The sequence below is a fragment of the Rhinolophus hipposideros genome (genome assembly GCF_964194185.1).
Source record: "Rhinolophus hipposideros genome assembly, chromosome: 12".
Taxonomy (NCBI): Eukaryota; Metazoa; Chordata; class Mammalia; order Chiroptera; family Rhinolophidae; genus Rhinolophus; species Rhinolophus hipposideros.
In genome coordinates, this window is record NC_138058.1 from 812,314 (window position 1) to 829,502 (window position 17,189).

Below are 17,189 nucleotides of genomic sequence, written 5' to 3' on the forward strand. Positions count from 1 at the left end.
CTGGTTTTGAAAGACTGCAGATAAACTTTCAGATCTCTTCAGGTGTCTTACAGAACCAGACATATGCTGCAATTACAAATTAACTTGGTATGACCATGTTGGTCGGGCTGCTCTAACAAAGGGCCATACGCTGGGCGGCTGAAAAAACAAACATTCATATCTCATGGTTCTGGAGGCTGGGAAGTCTAAGATCAAAGTGCTGGCAGATCCGTGGTGCAGTATAGGCCCTCTGCCAGGTTTTACAAATGCTGTCTTCTCATTATATCATCACTTAGCCTGAGGAGCAGAGCTCGGGGGGGCAAGCTCTGGTCTGGCTTCTTCTAAGAGCACCAGTCCCATTCCTGAGGCTCCACCCTCATGACGTAATCACCCTCGACAGCCTCACCTCCTAACACCATCACATCAGGGGCTAAGATTCCACATAGAAATTCTGAGGGGACACAAACTTTCAGTTCACAACAGTGACCAAACTCTGTGAAGTCTTTTATCAGATGGAGAATACTAGAGCTAACTGATAAAAACAATACTTAAGAGTAAACATTTTAAATAACTCTCTATTTAATACTTAGTATTTGAATACTGTTGTAAAATTAACTTGTGTATCTGTTACCTCTTTTGACCCCCTCCATATCCCTGAAAGACAAGACATGCACACGAGAAGAGTAGTTATTACAGGTACATGAAGACTAGGTGACTTCTGCGGACACAGCTGGGTAGAGGCCGTGCCGGGCGCAGGCCCTCTGCTTCCCGCTCTTGCGTTCCTCCCATCACAGCTGCACACCTGCCTTCTGATGTCTTTCTACTGGGGTTTCCTCTGGCTCGACTGCCAGTGATGAGTGTTAGTCTTCACCTCACCATCATTCGACTGTTTCCTATGCGTTCTCTTAACTTCTGTGTCTTTTAATACCAGTGGGTATGCTCAGGTTCTAAGAACATAAACTGTATTCAGACAAAAGAAAGTAAAAGGTTAAAGCAGGAGTTTTACTAAGGATTTTTTAAATCACATGACTTTTTACTTAAACTCTACACCCTGTCATAGGGAGCCACATGCTGCTGATAAGAGCAGTCGTTGATGATTTAATGGTTTAATCTATATGCTGTTTTAAAAAGATATTTGATCACCTATACTTTTAAAAGAGGTTTCTTTGGCACAAATGCTATCTTTCTTTTATAAAGAAAATACTTTCTTCTGAGGAAAAGCGGTCTGGTTTTTTTGATCTTTGACTTTGGAATTCACTTATTTCATCCTGAATCTGGACACTTGTAGGGTACCCTGCCGCTGGTATAAACAAACTTTGCTGAGCAAACCGACAGTGACCGTTTCCTTTATTCAGTGCTGTCTCTGTGTGTACCTTTGTTGGCACCCTCAATATTGCAACATAAAAAGTGAACATTTGCACTTTAATTCATTTTCACAAATTGCAGAGCTTTGTCCTGCTAATTTTTCTGTAACAGGCGATAAAAACAACAAAAACATCTACATATATACAGAGGGTGCCAAAAAAATGTAGACACATTTTAAGAAAGGAAAACTGTATTAAAATTGTAGTACTTAATATATACTGATAACAAAAGATGAATACAAGTCACGTTTGACTTCTACAATTACAAGAGATGCTCAAAGTGGTGGCCATCAGCGTCCAGACACTTCTGATTACGGCGAACTACTGCTTGAGCAACATTGACCAAAGGGTCCACTTGTGTACATTTTTTTGGCACCCCCAGAGTATATGGAGCTCTGTTTGCAAATTTAGAGATTATCAACTGATGGAAAATCTAAATGCCCTTTGACCTTTAGTTTTCTAGAAACATGTCTGTCTGCTTTTAAGTGTGTGTTCTTAACAAAACCCAACCATATGCACATGAGTTTCTTTGTTTCTTTTCTTCAGGGGAAGATAGTTCATCAAAGTTTAAATATTATGAACTCCTTCTCACAGAAGGTAAAGATACAGCAAATACGATCTTTGTCAGAAGATGTGCGGTTTTACTACAAACGATTACGGGGCAATAAGGAAGACTTGGAGCCAGGGAAAAAATCAAAGGTTAGAAGTGTCCTATTTGAGAATTGCAATCTATGAGTGTTTGTTATTTGACCTTCTATGGACTTGGTACTCATGGTTCTCCTGTGCCTTTTCATAGATTGCAAACATTTATTTTGACCCTGGACTGCAGTGTGGGGATCACTGCTATGTTGGCTTGCCTTTTCTGTCCAAATGTAAGTGACTTTGCTGTTCTTTCTCATGCCCGTCATATCCCCAAAATATTCTTTAATGAACAGCTACCACTTTTAAAGTCCATCCCTAGCTCTAGGGCTGTAGAAATCATTTGTAGAAAAATGGGTGAGTGGATATGATGTAGGATGGGTATGTCGTAACTTACGTTCTGTGTTTTAGCTGAACCCAAAGTGCCACTGGGGGTGGCCATGCAGGAAGAGACGTGGGATGCTGACTGGGATCTGCATCAAAGCCTGTTCAAAGGATGGATGGGAATAAAGGAAAACTCAGGTCATAGGTGAGAGGTTTCACTTTAAGTATTTTAGCTGTCTTTACAAGCGCAATGGTACTCCCTAAGTATTCTATTTTTTTTTCTTAATTTTTTATTGGAGAACAGTGTTTTTCCAGGGTGCATCAGCTCCAAGTCAAGTCATTGTCCTTCAATCTACCGTGTTTCCCTGAAAATAAGACCTAGCCAGACAGTCAGCTCTAATGCATCTTTTGGAGCAAAAATTAATATAACACCTGGTCTTATTTCACTCTAATATAAAATCGGGTCTTATATAATATAATACATTATAATATAATATAATACTGGATATAATATAATACTGGATATAATATAATACCGGGTCTTATATTAATTTTTGCTCCAAAAGGCACATTAGAGCTGATTGTCCAGCTAGATCTTATTTTGGGGGAAACATGGTAGCTCTGGAGGGTGCAGCTCAGCTCCAAGTCTAGTCGCCATTTTCATTCTTAGTTGCAGGGGGCGCAGTCCACCATCCCATGCAGGAATTGAACCGGCAACCTTGTTGTGAAGAGCTCATGCTCTAACCAACTGAGCCATCCAGCTGCCCCCTCTAAATGTTATTCTTACGTCAGCCTACTTCACTTCTCTATAGCTAGGAAAATATGCCTAATCTTCAGAAAATTATTCAGGAGGCATCTTGAATTGCCATTTTAATTGTATATTGCTCAGAAATATACATTGCTACCATTTTCCTCTTTTCTCCATACCCCAGGTACTTCCTTAAAAATCAAAGAAACTATTTGAAGTTGTCTATATGTAGGATGATAAGAGTGTTCACCGTAGACACAGCCATTTGTATAAGAAAGAAAGTTTTTACCCACCACTGGCCTCTATTAAAGCCAAGGAAACTGTTCAAGGTTTAATCCCACGTAGGAGGCCGAGTATATATTTGCAGCCACCTCCTCCCTCCCGCAGAGCTGAGCTTAGGGAGCGCGGGGCCTTTTAGATGGACTCAGCCATGTTCCTTTTTTTTTTTTTCAATCGTTACTATTAACTCGTAATCCTCTTTTTTTTCCTTTTTTTAAAATTAGTTTCAGGTGCACAAAACGATGTGATAGTTAGACATTTATCATTTATATCCCTCACACAGTGACAACCCCCCTCCCCCATCCACTACCCCTCTGACATCACACACAGCCATTACATTTCCACTGTCTTATTCCTAATGCTGTGCTCCGCTTCTTGTAACCATATACATACATACATACATATATATACACATATAGATACATATGTGTAATTGTAGCTGACAATCATTATTGTTCAGCTTCAGCTTCAGGTGTGCACTGCAGTGGTCAGGCACCTACACCTTGTAAGCAGAAAACCTGTTGCGCTTGGACTGAAGAGGAGCCAGTATAGAGATGTGACCCTGTCACGCACTTCAGGGGAGAATTTGAGCAGAGTGATGCTGATGTGACAGCTGATGAGGCTCATTCTTCTCGGCTGCCCATCAAAGGTGTATCTGTGGGGCCGGCCGGTGGCTCGGGCGGTCGGAGCTCCGCGCTCCTCACGCCGAGGGCAGCCGCTTCAGTTCCCACACGGCCGGTGGCCTCTCAGCCACAGGGTTGCCAGTTCAATTCCTCGACTCCCACAAGGGATGGTGGGCTCCGCCCCCTGCAACTAAGATTGAACATGGCACCTTGAGCTGAGCTGCCTCCCGGATGGCTCAGTTGGTTGGAGCGCGTCCTCTCAACCACAAGGTTGCCGGTTCGATTCCTGCAAGGGATGGTGGGCTGCGCCCCCTGCAACCAGCAATGGCAACTGGACCTGGAGCTGAGCTGCGCCCTCCACAACTAAGACTGAAAGGACAACAACTTGACTTGGGGGAAAAAAAAAATGTATTTGTCAGTATCATCAAGATTCTGCACTTTATATACTATAAAATTTTCAAACTATTAACAGTTAAATCTGAGGGGTTCTATTTTTCTGAACTGTCTGCTCTGAAAACTTTTCATAAGGCAAAGAGAGTGAAATTTTTTCTTTAAAATGGTTGAAGTAAGTGCAGAGAGACTTTCTGTAATGAAGTCACTAAGGGAACAGTAATGAAAGCACCCCTCGGTCCCCTGCATTTCCGTGGTGGGCATTATAATGTGTAGGCAGTCTCCAAATGTTAACGTCTGGTTAGAAATAAGTCACTTGTAATGCTGCCTTCGGCCCAGCTGCCAGGGCCTTCCTCACCACCCTCACCACCCACACGGAGTCTCCTCTGTGCACCCAGCGTCTGTCTGCCCCAGGCCCCCTGGTCCCCACTGTGCAGTGAATGGGGCATTCTCACTGCTCCTACTCGAGCTGCCTTGTCAGTGTATTACTGAGAGAATTTCTGTTACTCGTCTCATAAAACCTGTACTAGCAGTTAACGTATGCAATAGTGTTGGGGGTTAAAATAGACTTCAGTGTTTGGGCCCAGGAACCTGAGACCCCTTTATACTATCATTTCCTTAGAGACTGTGTTCTGAGTTCTAAACAGCTGGTTTATTAACACTCGTAAGTAGGGGAATACTCAACAGACGTCCCGAATAGTGCAGTGAACTTTACATATATTTGCCCCAATCTTCTCACGTTACTTCCTCAGCTGACATCTTCATTGCATATCAGGACGTTGTTTTGTTTTTATCTCAAGGGGGGAAAGCCATATGCCAAGCAATGCAGGGCCTTCTCATTAGTTCTCCTGAAAATGGTCTCAGCACCTAGATCTTTCCATTAGGCATGCAAGATCCTTTGGGTCCCCAAAATATCATATCTGTGTATGCATGCCTTTTTCTTTACATATTCAGTGTGAAAACAATACAGGTCATCAGTGATACATATTTTGGCATTGTTTTGTGACAGACTAGAGATATCTTCATACATGTCTATTAAAAGCACAGTACAATATTAGAGCAAATAAACCTATGTTTATTCAGGACAGAATAAACTTTCTCAAGTACACAAACCTACCAGAACTTCTTGTTTTCAGGAAACTCAAATATTTCATTTTGATATAGTGACTTAACCAATTATTTTTCTAGATTGAGCGCTTTATTTGAAGTAAATACAGACCTTCAAAAAAACATACTGTCGAAAGTCAGCGCCGAGCTCTCCTGGCCTTCCATACTTAGCTCGCCCCGGCACTTGAAGTTCCCACTCACCAACACAAACTGCTCCTCAGTGAGTATGCAAAGTGACGTAGGGTTTTGGAAAGGCCTGGTACAATTGTGAATGTCTACTACTTTTAACTGTGGAAATCTTTCATTTCCTGTTTCCTTACTTTGTTTAAGGAAGAGGAGATTACTGTAGAAAATCCTGCAGATGTTCCTGTTTATGTTCAATTTATTCCTCTGGCTTTATATTCCAACCCTTCAGTCTTCGTTGATAAGTTAATGTCAAGGTAAGCATTGCTTTAGGTAATCAAAACGTTCCTACATTAGCTTTGAATTATTATTTTACACATTTAAGACTCTTGAAGATCATATGCAGTCGATTTGGCGTAAAGAAATCCTAGATCTGGAATGAAAGTTGAGAGATGGTTCCGGGAAGAGAGATTGATATTATGTAAAACATCTAGAAAAGCTTTCAATTTAAGACAGAAAATGTAACAGAACTTCTTCCTACAAAATTATAAACAGAAAGCAAGTGGGACCTATAAAATATTTTAGTTTTAAAAAGTGAACAAAATCTTAACTCTAAGCTATGGCCGTTAATTTTTTGAAGACTACTAACTTGATAATAATGATCTCAAATGTGCCAAAAGATAATTGGCAAACAAAGCACAGACTTGATAATGACTCTGTAACCCCTTTGATTATGATGCTGCTCACGGAGAAGCACATGTCTGTTTTTATTTTAGGTTTAACTTGAGCAAAGTGGCCAAGATGGATTTAAGAACACTAGAATTCCAAGTCTTCAGAAACAGTGTAAGTATGTGAGCTTCATACTATTCCACAGAAGTAACTCTGTATATGATCAAGGTATAATTCTGTGTATGATTGGGGCTTGTGTGAAGGAAAAATATTAGCTGCCCTTAAATTTGGCTGACAGGCAAGTTCCTGCAGAAGTCAGAGGAGTCCAGTATTGGTTCTAGAGGCAACAATCCAGGCGGGGTGGGTGGGACTTAGATCGACATGAGGCATGCTGGGTAGGACGTTCCTATTTGTAGGCGTTAAAATTCAGCCCATGACTGTATAATAACAGCTGCCGGCACTCAAAGACTACGCAGATCAGATGTGTGTATGCTACGTGCTATGACTCAATGAGTGACGTCCACAGTGTCCTGTCCCCAACAGCCCCACTCAGCAACTGGAGACAGCCTCTGGCTTCTTTTATGGAGTCAGTCCATCTCATGTTTGGCCTTCGTCTCCCCTCTGCCTCCTATTTTCCCAGCATTCTTGTCTTTCCTGGAGAACACGGCCTTGTCACGATGTGTCCGAAGTAGGACAGCTTCATCTTGTCCCTTTGCCTCCAAAGGGTGGTGTTCCAGGCTTAGTTTGTTTGCTCTGACCCACTGGTGTGTCTTTCTGGGGGTCCAAGGGGTCCATAGAGCTCTCCCCCAGCGTGAATTTCAAATGAATCATTTTATTCCTCTCAGCCTCTGCACTGTCCAGCTTTCACGAAATTCCGTGCATAGGAATTGGGAACACCAGGGGGTGGCTGGTCTCGGCCTTGGTCCTAATGACACATCTGTGCTCTTGGTGACCTTTCCTAGTTCTTCCATTGCTGCCCTTCCCAGTCTCAGCCTCCTCGTGACTTCTTGGCTGCATCTCATGGAATCGGTGACAGAACCAGTAAAATCTTTAACAAGTGCAGTATCTTCTTTGCCTGATAAAGTCGTGTGTTTCTTCTCTAATCATCATTCTTGTCCTCTTGATGTTCAAATGCAGCCCTGCTTGGGCCCTTTCTTTTTCCCCTTTCATCAGAAGTTACTTCAGATCCTTGCAACTTTCTGCCAGTGAATTGGGTGTCGGTTATTGATATTTCTTCCACCAGTTTTCACTTCTCCTTCCTCTGAGTCTAACCCAGTTTTTCGTATGTGTGTTCTGCATACAGATTAAACATTAGGAAGACAAAATCCACCCTTGTCTGACACCTTTGCCTGTAAGAAATCATTGTCTCTCCATATTCTGGCCTGACAGTGGCTTCCTGTCCACAATACAGGTTACACATCAAGACAATGAGAAATATACTACCGTGTTTCCCGAAAATAAGACCTAGCCAGACAGTCAACTCTAATGCATCTTTTGGAGCAAAAATTAATGTAAGACCTGGTCTTATTTTACTATAAGATCAGGTCTTGTATAGTATAATATAATATGGGTCTTATATTAATTTTTGCTCCAAAAGACGCATTAGAGCTGATGGTCCGACTACTCTTATTTTCGGGGAAACATGGTAATACATCATTTGCTTTTATTAAGCCTCAAAATATTGAACTTGTTCATTTAAGTTTTTATTTTGGATACTTTCTAATAAAACTGTAAGCCCCATGAATGCCAGACCCATGGCTGGCTATGTCCATACTTAGCATAGTGGCATGCTTGGTTTTTACTCAGGGGCTGTTCTTCTTGAATTGATAAATGTATACATAAACTGTTTGTTCTGGGAACGGAGCACTCCTGTCCTATCATGCAGGCCAGGCTGGACAGCCACTGAGCACTCGTTTGAGAAGGCCCAAGAGTGTACGGCAGGGCGTGTGTCAGTCAGGAAATGAGCATTTAGAGCCAAAGCCACCTGCACGCTGAGCCAGGTCTCCTGGCCTCCTGGTGCTGCCTCTGCCCAGCCACGTTCTCCTCCATCCCCTCACCTCCTATTCATGTCCCCTGCTGCCTGAGAAGCCTTCACTGAGAGGCTGTCTTCACTCTCCCTGGCTCTTCCTTTACATCCAGGTTGACCTGGTGTTTGGTTTTGGTTTTGATGTAAAATACTTTGTTTCCCAAATGTTGGTGTAAGCTCCTTGGGGGCTTGTCTTCTATTTATCTTATTTCCTTCCCATATTAATAACATGAAATGTTGAATGAATGAGAGTAGGAGTTCAGTTCATCCTCCATCGTCTGAGTTACTTTAAGTGAAAGGAGGAGTGATCTCTGTCTTCCTCTCCTTGCTGTGGCTCTTGCTGGACACCAGTCACAGTGGCCACGCACAGCAGGATGCCTTCCTGCCTGCAGAAGCTGTGCTTCTTCCCACTTGAAATGAGGGAGGTCGGGCTCCTAGAATAATCACAGCTTTGTACCTACCAGCTTTGTCACCTTGGTCAAGTAAATAAACCTTCCTTAATTTCAGCTTCCTCTCTCATAATGTGAAGTGGATAATGTGTATTTTACAGAGTTGTTGAACAGATTAAACAAACTCTACGGAAGCTCTTAGATTTGTTCCTTGGCATATAGGAAGCCTCAATGAATGTTGCCTGGATAAGTCCATCTGTGACTAAGTAGGCCAAGAAAGAAAGGCAGTGGGATGGTTTTCAGTATTTCAGGGCTGTAATGAAGAACGCTTCCCAAAATTTAATGAGCACCTAGTATGTGTCAGTATTATGTGCCAGGTGTATTCACATTTTTAATTCGTGCAATGATCATAGCAGCCAGCCTGAGCAGTTACTGAGAGAAGTGTTTCCCTCGTTCTGTCAGTGGCAAACAGCTCAGACAGTGACTTGCCCAAGTCCATACCTGTAGTAAGTGGCAGGGCGACATGCAGGCCCAGCTCTCGGATCCCGGAGCCCTTGTCCGTACCGTCGTGTCAAATGGTCATTGCTGACTAGGTAGCACTAGTTAGCCTGTCAAGCCAGATGTTTCACAGTTCTTGAAGTAGTTTTGTTCTTTCCCATAGCTTTGTATTTTAATCTACAAGGTACGTTATCCACACCTTTATCAAATAGTTTTTATAAGTCTATCTTTAAGTCGGTCTTGTATGAGAATGTGATTTTTAGTGTTGTATTTTTTCTGCCAAATACTAGAACACTAGACTGAAATTTAGACAGTCATATATTCTAGCCTTGTGCCCTTCTCTTGGAATCTTTTTGTATTTTGCTTTTTCCAGCCATAAAATGCCAACATAATAAGCTCAAACTTTTCTAGAAATCCAAAGAACTAGAAACCACTATAAATAAAAAATAAAATGGAGCCTAAGACCCTTCAGCTGACATCCTGCAGAGGAAGGAGCAGGAAAGCAGTGACGGTAGCAGGGACACATCTGTGAGCTCCAGGGGCTGAGTGCTGGGTGCACAGCTGTTTGTTCTATGTTAAAACACTGAGCTATTCGTCTTAGGTTTGTGTCCTTTTCTGTGTGTGTTGTATTTCGAAATTACATAAAAACAAATGCCTAGTAAAACATGAAGACGTTGGACCCCTGTTCCCTTTAGTGTCCTGGGAAACAATGCAGAATATGAAGTGTCACCACCACTGGTTGCCCAGCTCTGCTTACTAGCTAACCGATGTCCAAATCATGAGAGAGAAGACTATTGACATACTTAATTAAAGAAACTAGTAATACAAGGCTGTGGGTGGGGTACAGGAAAATCCATTTGTCCAGGGACTGTAGTCACAACTCCCGTTTGTTTCCCTGATGATCCAAGGCTCACCCACTGCAGACTTCAGCAGGATTCACAGAGGGCCTCTCTCGACATTTAATCATAAACCTAATTCTAAAACCTGGAGAAAAGAAGTCTGTCAAAGTGAAGTTTACTCCGATACACAACAGAACTGTTTCTTCCCTAATCATAATCAGGTATGGTCTGTAATTTCAGTGGGGGTGATTTGTAGTACTCACTTAGAAGTTCTAACCCGGTTTCTTTCAATATGGGTTTGCGTGTTTAACTTATGAAAAACACTTTTTTACTTTGTCCAGAACACATGTGCGCACACGCCATGCCTGATGGAACGTGCCGTTGTGGTTATGTCTACAGCTAAAAACCTGAATAGTGTCTTACTGTGCCATGTGACTCTTAAAAAATGGACAACTCTTGCTCTTCTCTGTGTACATGTTTTTTAAATGCTCAGTGTAAATGTCTCGTTCTTAAATTTAGTGTATTAATTTCTACATGGTGGTTTATAAAACAACGGTAAAACTTATAGATCAAAAGAATACGCAAATTTAATAGGAGAAAAATCTGTAATTCTTGTTCTTGCATAGAAATAACCTGACTGTGATGGATGCTGTGATGGTCCAAGGACAGGGAACAACTGAGAACCTGAGGGTGGCAGGCAAGCTTCCGGGTCCAGGGAGTTCCTTACGCTTTAAAATCACAGAAGCATTATTAAAAGATTGTACAGAGAGTGAGTATCCCTCACAGGTACAAACTTCTACATTTGCTTTCAACGGTAAGTCATTCCAAATACAAGAACAGTCTCTGTGTATGTGCCCAGGGCTATACTAGTGATGACGACTGACGATTTTTAAAGAAACTCCCTGACTTGCTTTCAGGGCTGTTTGCTTCAGACCTTAAGAGATTAAAATACCAGTATTCGTTGCATGCCTTAGAGGCTGCACTCTGCGTGTGAAAGATAAAGCATAATCAGACTTTTGCCATTTCGTGTGACGTGCATCGTGGAGCACTTCCTGCTGCAATCTGGGGAAAGCTGACCTTTGCCATGAGGAGACAGTCCGTAGTCTCCAGCACGTATTCTGGAGGGATGTGTTGGTGTCTGGGCCTGGCGCACGTGGTCACAAGATTTGTACTCACTCCACACTTGTTTCCTTCAGGTTTGAAACTAAGAGAGCCAAATTTCACACTGAAAAGGACATTTAAAGTAGAGAATACAGGACAACTTCCAATTCACATAGAAACCATTGAAGTCAGTGGGTACTCGTGTGAGGGATATGGCTTTAAAGTTGTTAATTGTCAAGAGTTTGCACTGAGCGCCAATGCCTCAAAAGACATAATTATATTGTAAGTATTTTCTTTCTTACAAGTTCTCATGATTCACTAGCTTTTTGTTAACTTTTTATATTAGAGTTGTTCAGACTCCGTGCAAATGTTTTCATACTCATCAAAAAAGGTTTTTACCTACAAATGTATTTGCTTGATTTTTTTTTTCACTTAATCTTTTGTTACTTCTCTATATCTTTGTTTTCAAAATTGTGTGACTTGCTCTGTCTCCGAAATGGGTCACATAATCTTAGAAACCAGTTTCAAAATTATTTTCAGAGTTCTGTTGCTGGCAGGAAATGGGCTATAAATTCAGTCTCAGCAACTGAGCCAACACTGTGTCACACGTGCAGTTTTCCACGTGGTTGGGTTGCAGAGGTGTGATGGTTGTCAGCAGACAGTTTGAATACCTGTCGGTAATCAATGCAGCGTATTTCAGCAACTAATTGACAAGTTGTTATATTGTAAAGTTTATGTGATAAAATGTAACGTGTCCCCTTAATTAAACGATAATTTCATGATCTTGAGGGGACATTTACTTAACAAGTTAACTGCATTACTCCGTGTAAGGCACAGTGAGGAAAGGGACGTCTTTCCTCAAGCACACATCATCTGCTGGGGAGCATCCAGTTAACAGAAAGTAATTGGGCAGAGAGCAGTACTACAGGAGATGAGGAAAAGACCCCTGGGGCTTGCATAGTTTGGGAGATGTTTGCTTGTTTGTTTGTTTGTTTGTGGCATTATTGGGAATGTATTCTGGAGAAGAGTATGGCCTTTGAGAAAGGAGGAAGGAGGGGAAAGAAGCACAGAGACCACTTTCTAAATAATTACTGGGAGAGGATTATTGTTGTTTTTTTTCCTATGTCATTTCTCTAGTTATTCACAGAACGTAGTTGTTTTTGTATTAACCTCATGGGAAAATACTTTTTCATCTTAAAATGAGGAAGTTGAATAAAAGTATCAAACTGTAAAACTCTGCTATGCTTCAAAGGTGTATGAGACTGGTGTTAAGTTGAAACTGCTTATGGTATATTTGTAAAACTTGGTCTCACTGCAATCATTCTGTTTCAGGTTTACTCCTGATTTCACAGCTTCTAGAGTTATTCGTGAATTGAAGTTTATAACAACCAGTGGCTCTGAATTTGTATTTGTATTGAATGCATCCCTTCCATACCATATGCTGGCAACCTGCGCAGAAGCCCTGCCCAGACCCAACTGGGAGCTGGCTCTGTATATCATCATCTCAGGAATAATGAGGTACTGGTCTTTCGAGGTTGGTGTTCAACACTTGGCACTGCCCATCGAGTGCCCACTGTGTTCAGTCACTGTTCCGAGTGCTGAGGAGCTGCCCGTGAACAGCCAGGCCTCTCTCCGCATTAGGCTTAGGTGGCTGCAGCACGGCGACGTGGAGCCGTCAGAACCAAATCCTCTTTGGTGGCATATGCGCTAAAAGTCTTGTCTATCTTTGAAATTTTTGTACAAATTAAGTACATGTTAATTTCTTTAAGGAAAAAACAGTCTCTTAATTTACCAGGTAGAGTTACTTGATTTGGGCACATGTAATTTACTGAAAATAATAGTATATTCTTCATGAAACTGACCTAAGCAACAGAAAACTGATTAGAAATAGTTTTCAAATCCTCAATATCCTCATAATTTTTCCAGTTTCTTTCTTTATGTGTTTTGAGAATCAGACATTTAGAATCACCTCTAAATTGATTTACATAGTGACCCCCCCACACATCATTTAAGGAAAAGAGTTGGCCTAGAGGTGAAACTGAAAGAAAAAAGCTACCTCTTAGTAAAAGGAAAAATACCCTCCAATGTCTGCTCTGATACAAATCATTGTTTCCTTTCTACGAGCCTGCTTATAAATTGGCAGACTTTTACGCGTAGTGCTTTGTTTTTGTCTTGTCCATTAAAACTGTCACAGGCGTCGTTGGTTTTTATATCATATTGTACTCTGCCAAGTTCCTCTACCTTTAATATCAAATTTGGTTCCTCGTGCACTAGCGCGTGAACCCGATCCTTCCTATCCCCACAGTGCCCTATTTCTCTTGGTCATCGGAACAGCCTACTTAGAAGCTCAAGGAATCTGGGAGCCGTTTCGCAGGCGGCTGTCCTTTGAGGCCTCAAACCCGCCCTTTGATGTAGGAAGACCATTTGATCTCAGGAGAATCGTTGGTGTTTCGTCTGAAGGAAAGTATGTTCACAGGCTGAAAATAAATTCTCTAGTACATATAGATTTGGCTGATGTAATTAAAAGAAAAAGTAAGTTTCTTTTCATCTTTGCTTGGAGAGAAAGTCTTAATTCTGATTATGTAATAATACCCTGCATGTGGCCTTCAGTTACTGAGAACTCACGATGGGTACCATGTTTTTATTACACTGGTGGGGGTTGAAACATCCTTAGCTCCATTGCTGACTCGATTCCTAAATTTTCAGATAGAGCAGACCATATAGACTTGTGAAAAGTATCCCTATTCCTTGTTGTTCTTCCTCACAGTATTTTTACTTGTGGTGGCTGTACCAGTGAAGTATTTTTTCTATCTTAGATTCTGTAGGTTGTTATTTACTGACTGCAATTGGTCTTTTTTCAGCTTGAACACACTCAGCTGTGACGCCAGTCATAGTCGGGGATTCTGTGGAGCAGGCGGCTCATCGTCCCGACCCAGTGCAGGGAGTCACAAGCAGTGTGGCCCATCAGTCCACGCACACGGCAGTCACAGCAATAGAAACTCAGCTGACGTGGACAACATCAGAGCCAAAAACAGCTCTAGTACCTCTAGCAGGACTTCTGCACAGTCTGCTAACAAAGCCAGCACCCTTGTCCTAGACTCAAATGCAGTGGCCCAGGCTCACACAGCTGGCAGAAAATCCAAAGGGCCGAAACAGAGCCAGCACAGCAGCCAGCAGCATGTCCACGGCGCACTGGAGCAGCACTCTCCCTCCCCACCAGCACCACCAGCACCACCAGTGCCTCAGCACCCAGAGCCACAGCCAGGAAGGCTATCCCCCACCCCCCTCACACACCCTTCCCACCCGGAATGTGTCAGCAGTACAAGGCACAGCTCGGAGGACTCTGACATCACCAGTCTCATAGAAGCCATGGACAAAGACTTCGACCACCATGACTCCCCAGCCCTGGACGTGTTTACAGAGCAGCCGCCGTCACCACTATCTAAAAGCAAAGGTGAGCCTCTGTTGTCACTATGGGAACAGCATGGCACGTGACCCTGCGAAAGGCCGGTGCATGTGTGAGGATTGGTGGTTGGAATTATGTACACGACTGACTCAGTAGGTGTGCATTTTCCATGTCAAAATGCAAGCAGAGGTGTCCCTGTGTCATAAGAGATAGTTAGGCTTCTTAGATTACTGAACAAATTCAGAAATTTATTAGACATCTACTGTTTTTCTTTCAGCCTCCTGTGATTATTGTGTTATTGTGATAGGTTGAGCTTTTTTTTTTAGTTAAAATAATTTTTAACACAATGGTAAAATGCAGATCAGTCTAACTCAAAAATAGGATTCTTGCACAACCTGTACTTCAGAGCAGGGGTTGGCAAACTATAGCCGGCAGGCCGTTCACCACCTGTTTTTGTAAGTAAAGTTTTATTGGAACACAGCCACACCCATTCATCTACATATTGCCTGTAGCTGCTTTCGTGCTACAACAGCAGAATTGAGTAGCTGTGGCAGAGACCATAAGGCCCACAAACCTGAAAATATTTTACTTCCTAGCCCTATACAGAAAGTGTGACTCCTGCTTTAGAGTCTGCGTACGCTGTTAGATAGCAAATAAATTTCTCTGTGACAATGCCTGTCTCACAGTATCGTGTGGGTGAGGCATCTGGGTGCGGCCTAGCTTGGTCTCTGGCTCTCATAAGTGTGCCGTCCAGGTGCTGGCCGTGCCGGAAGCCATCTTAAGAACGAGCTGCAGGGGGACCTGCTGCAAGCTTCCTCAGCTGGTTGATGGCAGGATCCATTCCCCACGGCCTGCTGCATGGAGGGTCGCAGTTCCTTGCTGGCTTGGCCAGCAGCCTGCCATGAGTCCTCTCCATAGGGCTGCTCAAAGCAGCTGACTTCTCCAGAGCAAGCAGGCCGGCAAGAGAGAAAACAAGGGAGCAGGCCAGAAGTCAGTGACCTAATCTTGGAAGTGACATCCTGTCACTTCTGCAGTGTTGTGCTCATTAGAAGTGTGATCCAGCCCACAGTCCAGGAAAGAGAATTCTGTAAGGTGGGCTCATTGGGAGCCATCTTAGAAGTCTGCATCACACACACGCGCGCGCGCGCGCGCTGATGGGTAACTTCCAGGATCTAGTGTGAAAGGCAGTAAAGGACCTCTGGCTGTATTTCAATTTAACCCTGTACAGCCTGAACTTGTTTGCGTCTTCCTTTCTCTGCTGTGGCAGGCATGCCACTGCATGTTTCCAACTCTCTTCCTCACTGGTGTTCCCGGGAGGTTTGCCTCTGGTTTGCACAGGGAACTTGACAGCCACCAAAGCCTGGCGTCCCAGGCCCAGGAGTTTGCTTTCAGAGGATGTCTCAATCCCGGTGACGTGAAGGTGGGTATACAGAGGCCTCTTAGGAGTACAGGTATTTGGATTTGTAAAACAGTAACGTCTTCAATATCATTTAACTTCTTCCACAGAAATCTGTTTCTTGTTATCTCATTAACAGAGCCTAACATATTTTATGGTAATTTTTATAGTAATATTAAATTAATGCTTAAAGTTGTTTTTTATTTGATCAAGTTAGCTAATGTGTTTTTCCCATGTTGAGGGAATGGAGAAAGTAATCGGGTATTACGCCTTCTTACCACAAAGAGAGCTCAGTGGTCAAGTGGAGTCCCTCCTAGCCTGTGTCTCAGACAGTCGTTAACACCAGGGTGACAGGTCCTGGTCATTTTTATTTTCAGGGTCATTCGTTCACAACATAAATTTTTATTTTCAGGGTCATTCGTTCACAACATAAATTTTAAAATTAAAAACTGGTGTTTGATTTTCACAGTGGTCAACCTACTGAGAGGTTTGATGATGGCCCATGAGGGCTGCATAGTCAGCCATTGCTGCTCCCACAGGAACACTGGCCTCAGGCTGCATAGCAGCGACCCTCGCCTGTTGTCCTTCCCACCGCTGTTCTTCCGAAAGAGCAAAGGGGCCAGGTCTTTACTTTTTCCTTCAATAAGTGTTTTTATTGAAGCATAACATACTTGTAGAGGACCCGTCTTTTAAGTGCACTTTAAAAGGTGGGCACTGAGCTTAGGGCTGCAGGAGAAGAGTGAGTGGTGTCACAAAACAGCAGGCTCTAATCGCTCTGAAGCTTACCCAGCACAGCATCCTCATGTTTACGTCGGACATGAGCCGTCTCAGGAGCATCCTGGTCTCCCTCTCCCGCGCCCAGTATCTCAAAGGCAAAAGTCTTCCTTGCAATGAGCTCCCATCATTTGTAGCTTTGGGAGACTGTTCAGAATGACCTCTCTTCAAATGGACGTGATCTCCTGAGAGCTCGCCCTCTCTGGGTGGATGGCTGGCCGGCCGGCCATCCAGCCATTTCTCTGCTCTTTCCTCCAGTCACTGTTCCGCCTGTAAAGTGGCACCCAGACGTGCCCTCTGTCCTTGGCTGGCCTGAGCAGGGCCTCATACAGCTGGGCAGCCTTTAGATTCTGTACTTCTGTGGTTTCTGCCCGTCACACGTAAGTCCTAGGGACCAACAGAGGCCGTGGCTTGATTGAGGGTTGCAGCCTGAGGAAGCTCTGACGCTGGGGCAGTCACTTCTCATATCTGCACTAACTGAGGAAACCATGGTGTCTGGTTGTCATCGTTTCTGG

At 43.1% G+C, this 17,189-nt stretch overlaps 1 protein-coding gene across 2 annotated transcripts in view; it reads left to right on the forward strand.

Annotated features, from left to right (window-relative positions):
- Positions 1-17,189, forward strand: part of TMEM131 (transmembrane protein 131) — a 174,562-nt gene that overhangs the window by 121,767 nt on the left and 35,606 nt on the right. For both annotated transcript variants that reach the window (XM_081068933.1, XM_081068932.1), the window contains exons 20-31: positions 1,890-2,042; positions 2,140-2,215; positions 2,394-2,511; positions 5,535-5,673; positions 5,784-5,893; positions 6,353-6,419; positions 10,067-10,218; positions 10,624-10,766; positions 11,194-11,380; positions 12,431-12,616; positions 13,404-13,562; positions 13,960-14,552. In XM_081068933.1, coding sequence (XP_080925059.1) covers positions 1,890-2,042; positions 2,140-2,215; positions 2,394-2,511; positions 5,535-5,673; positions 5,784-5,893; positions 6,353-6,419; positions 10,067-10,218; positions 10,624-10,766; positions 11,194-11,380; positions 12,431-12,616; positions 13,404-13,562; positions 13,960-14,552 — 2,083 coding nt within the window. The remainder of the gene's footprint in view (positions 1-1,889; positions 2,043-2,139; positions 2,216-2,393; positions 2,512-5,534; positions 5,674-5,783; positions 5,894-6,352; positions 6,420-10,066; positions 10,219-10,623; positions 10,767-11,193; positions 11,381-12,430; positions 12,617-13,403; positions 13,563-13,959; positions 14,553-17,189) is intronic.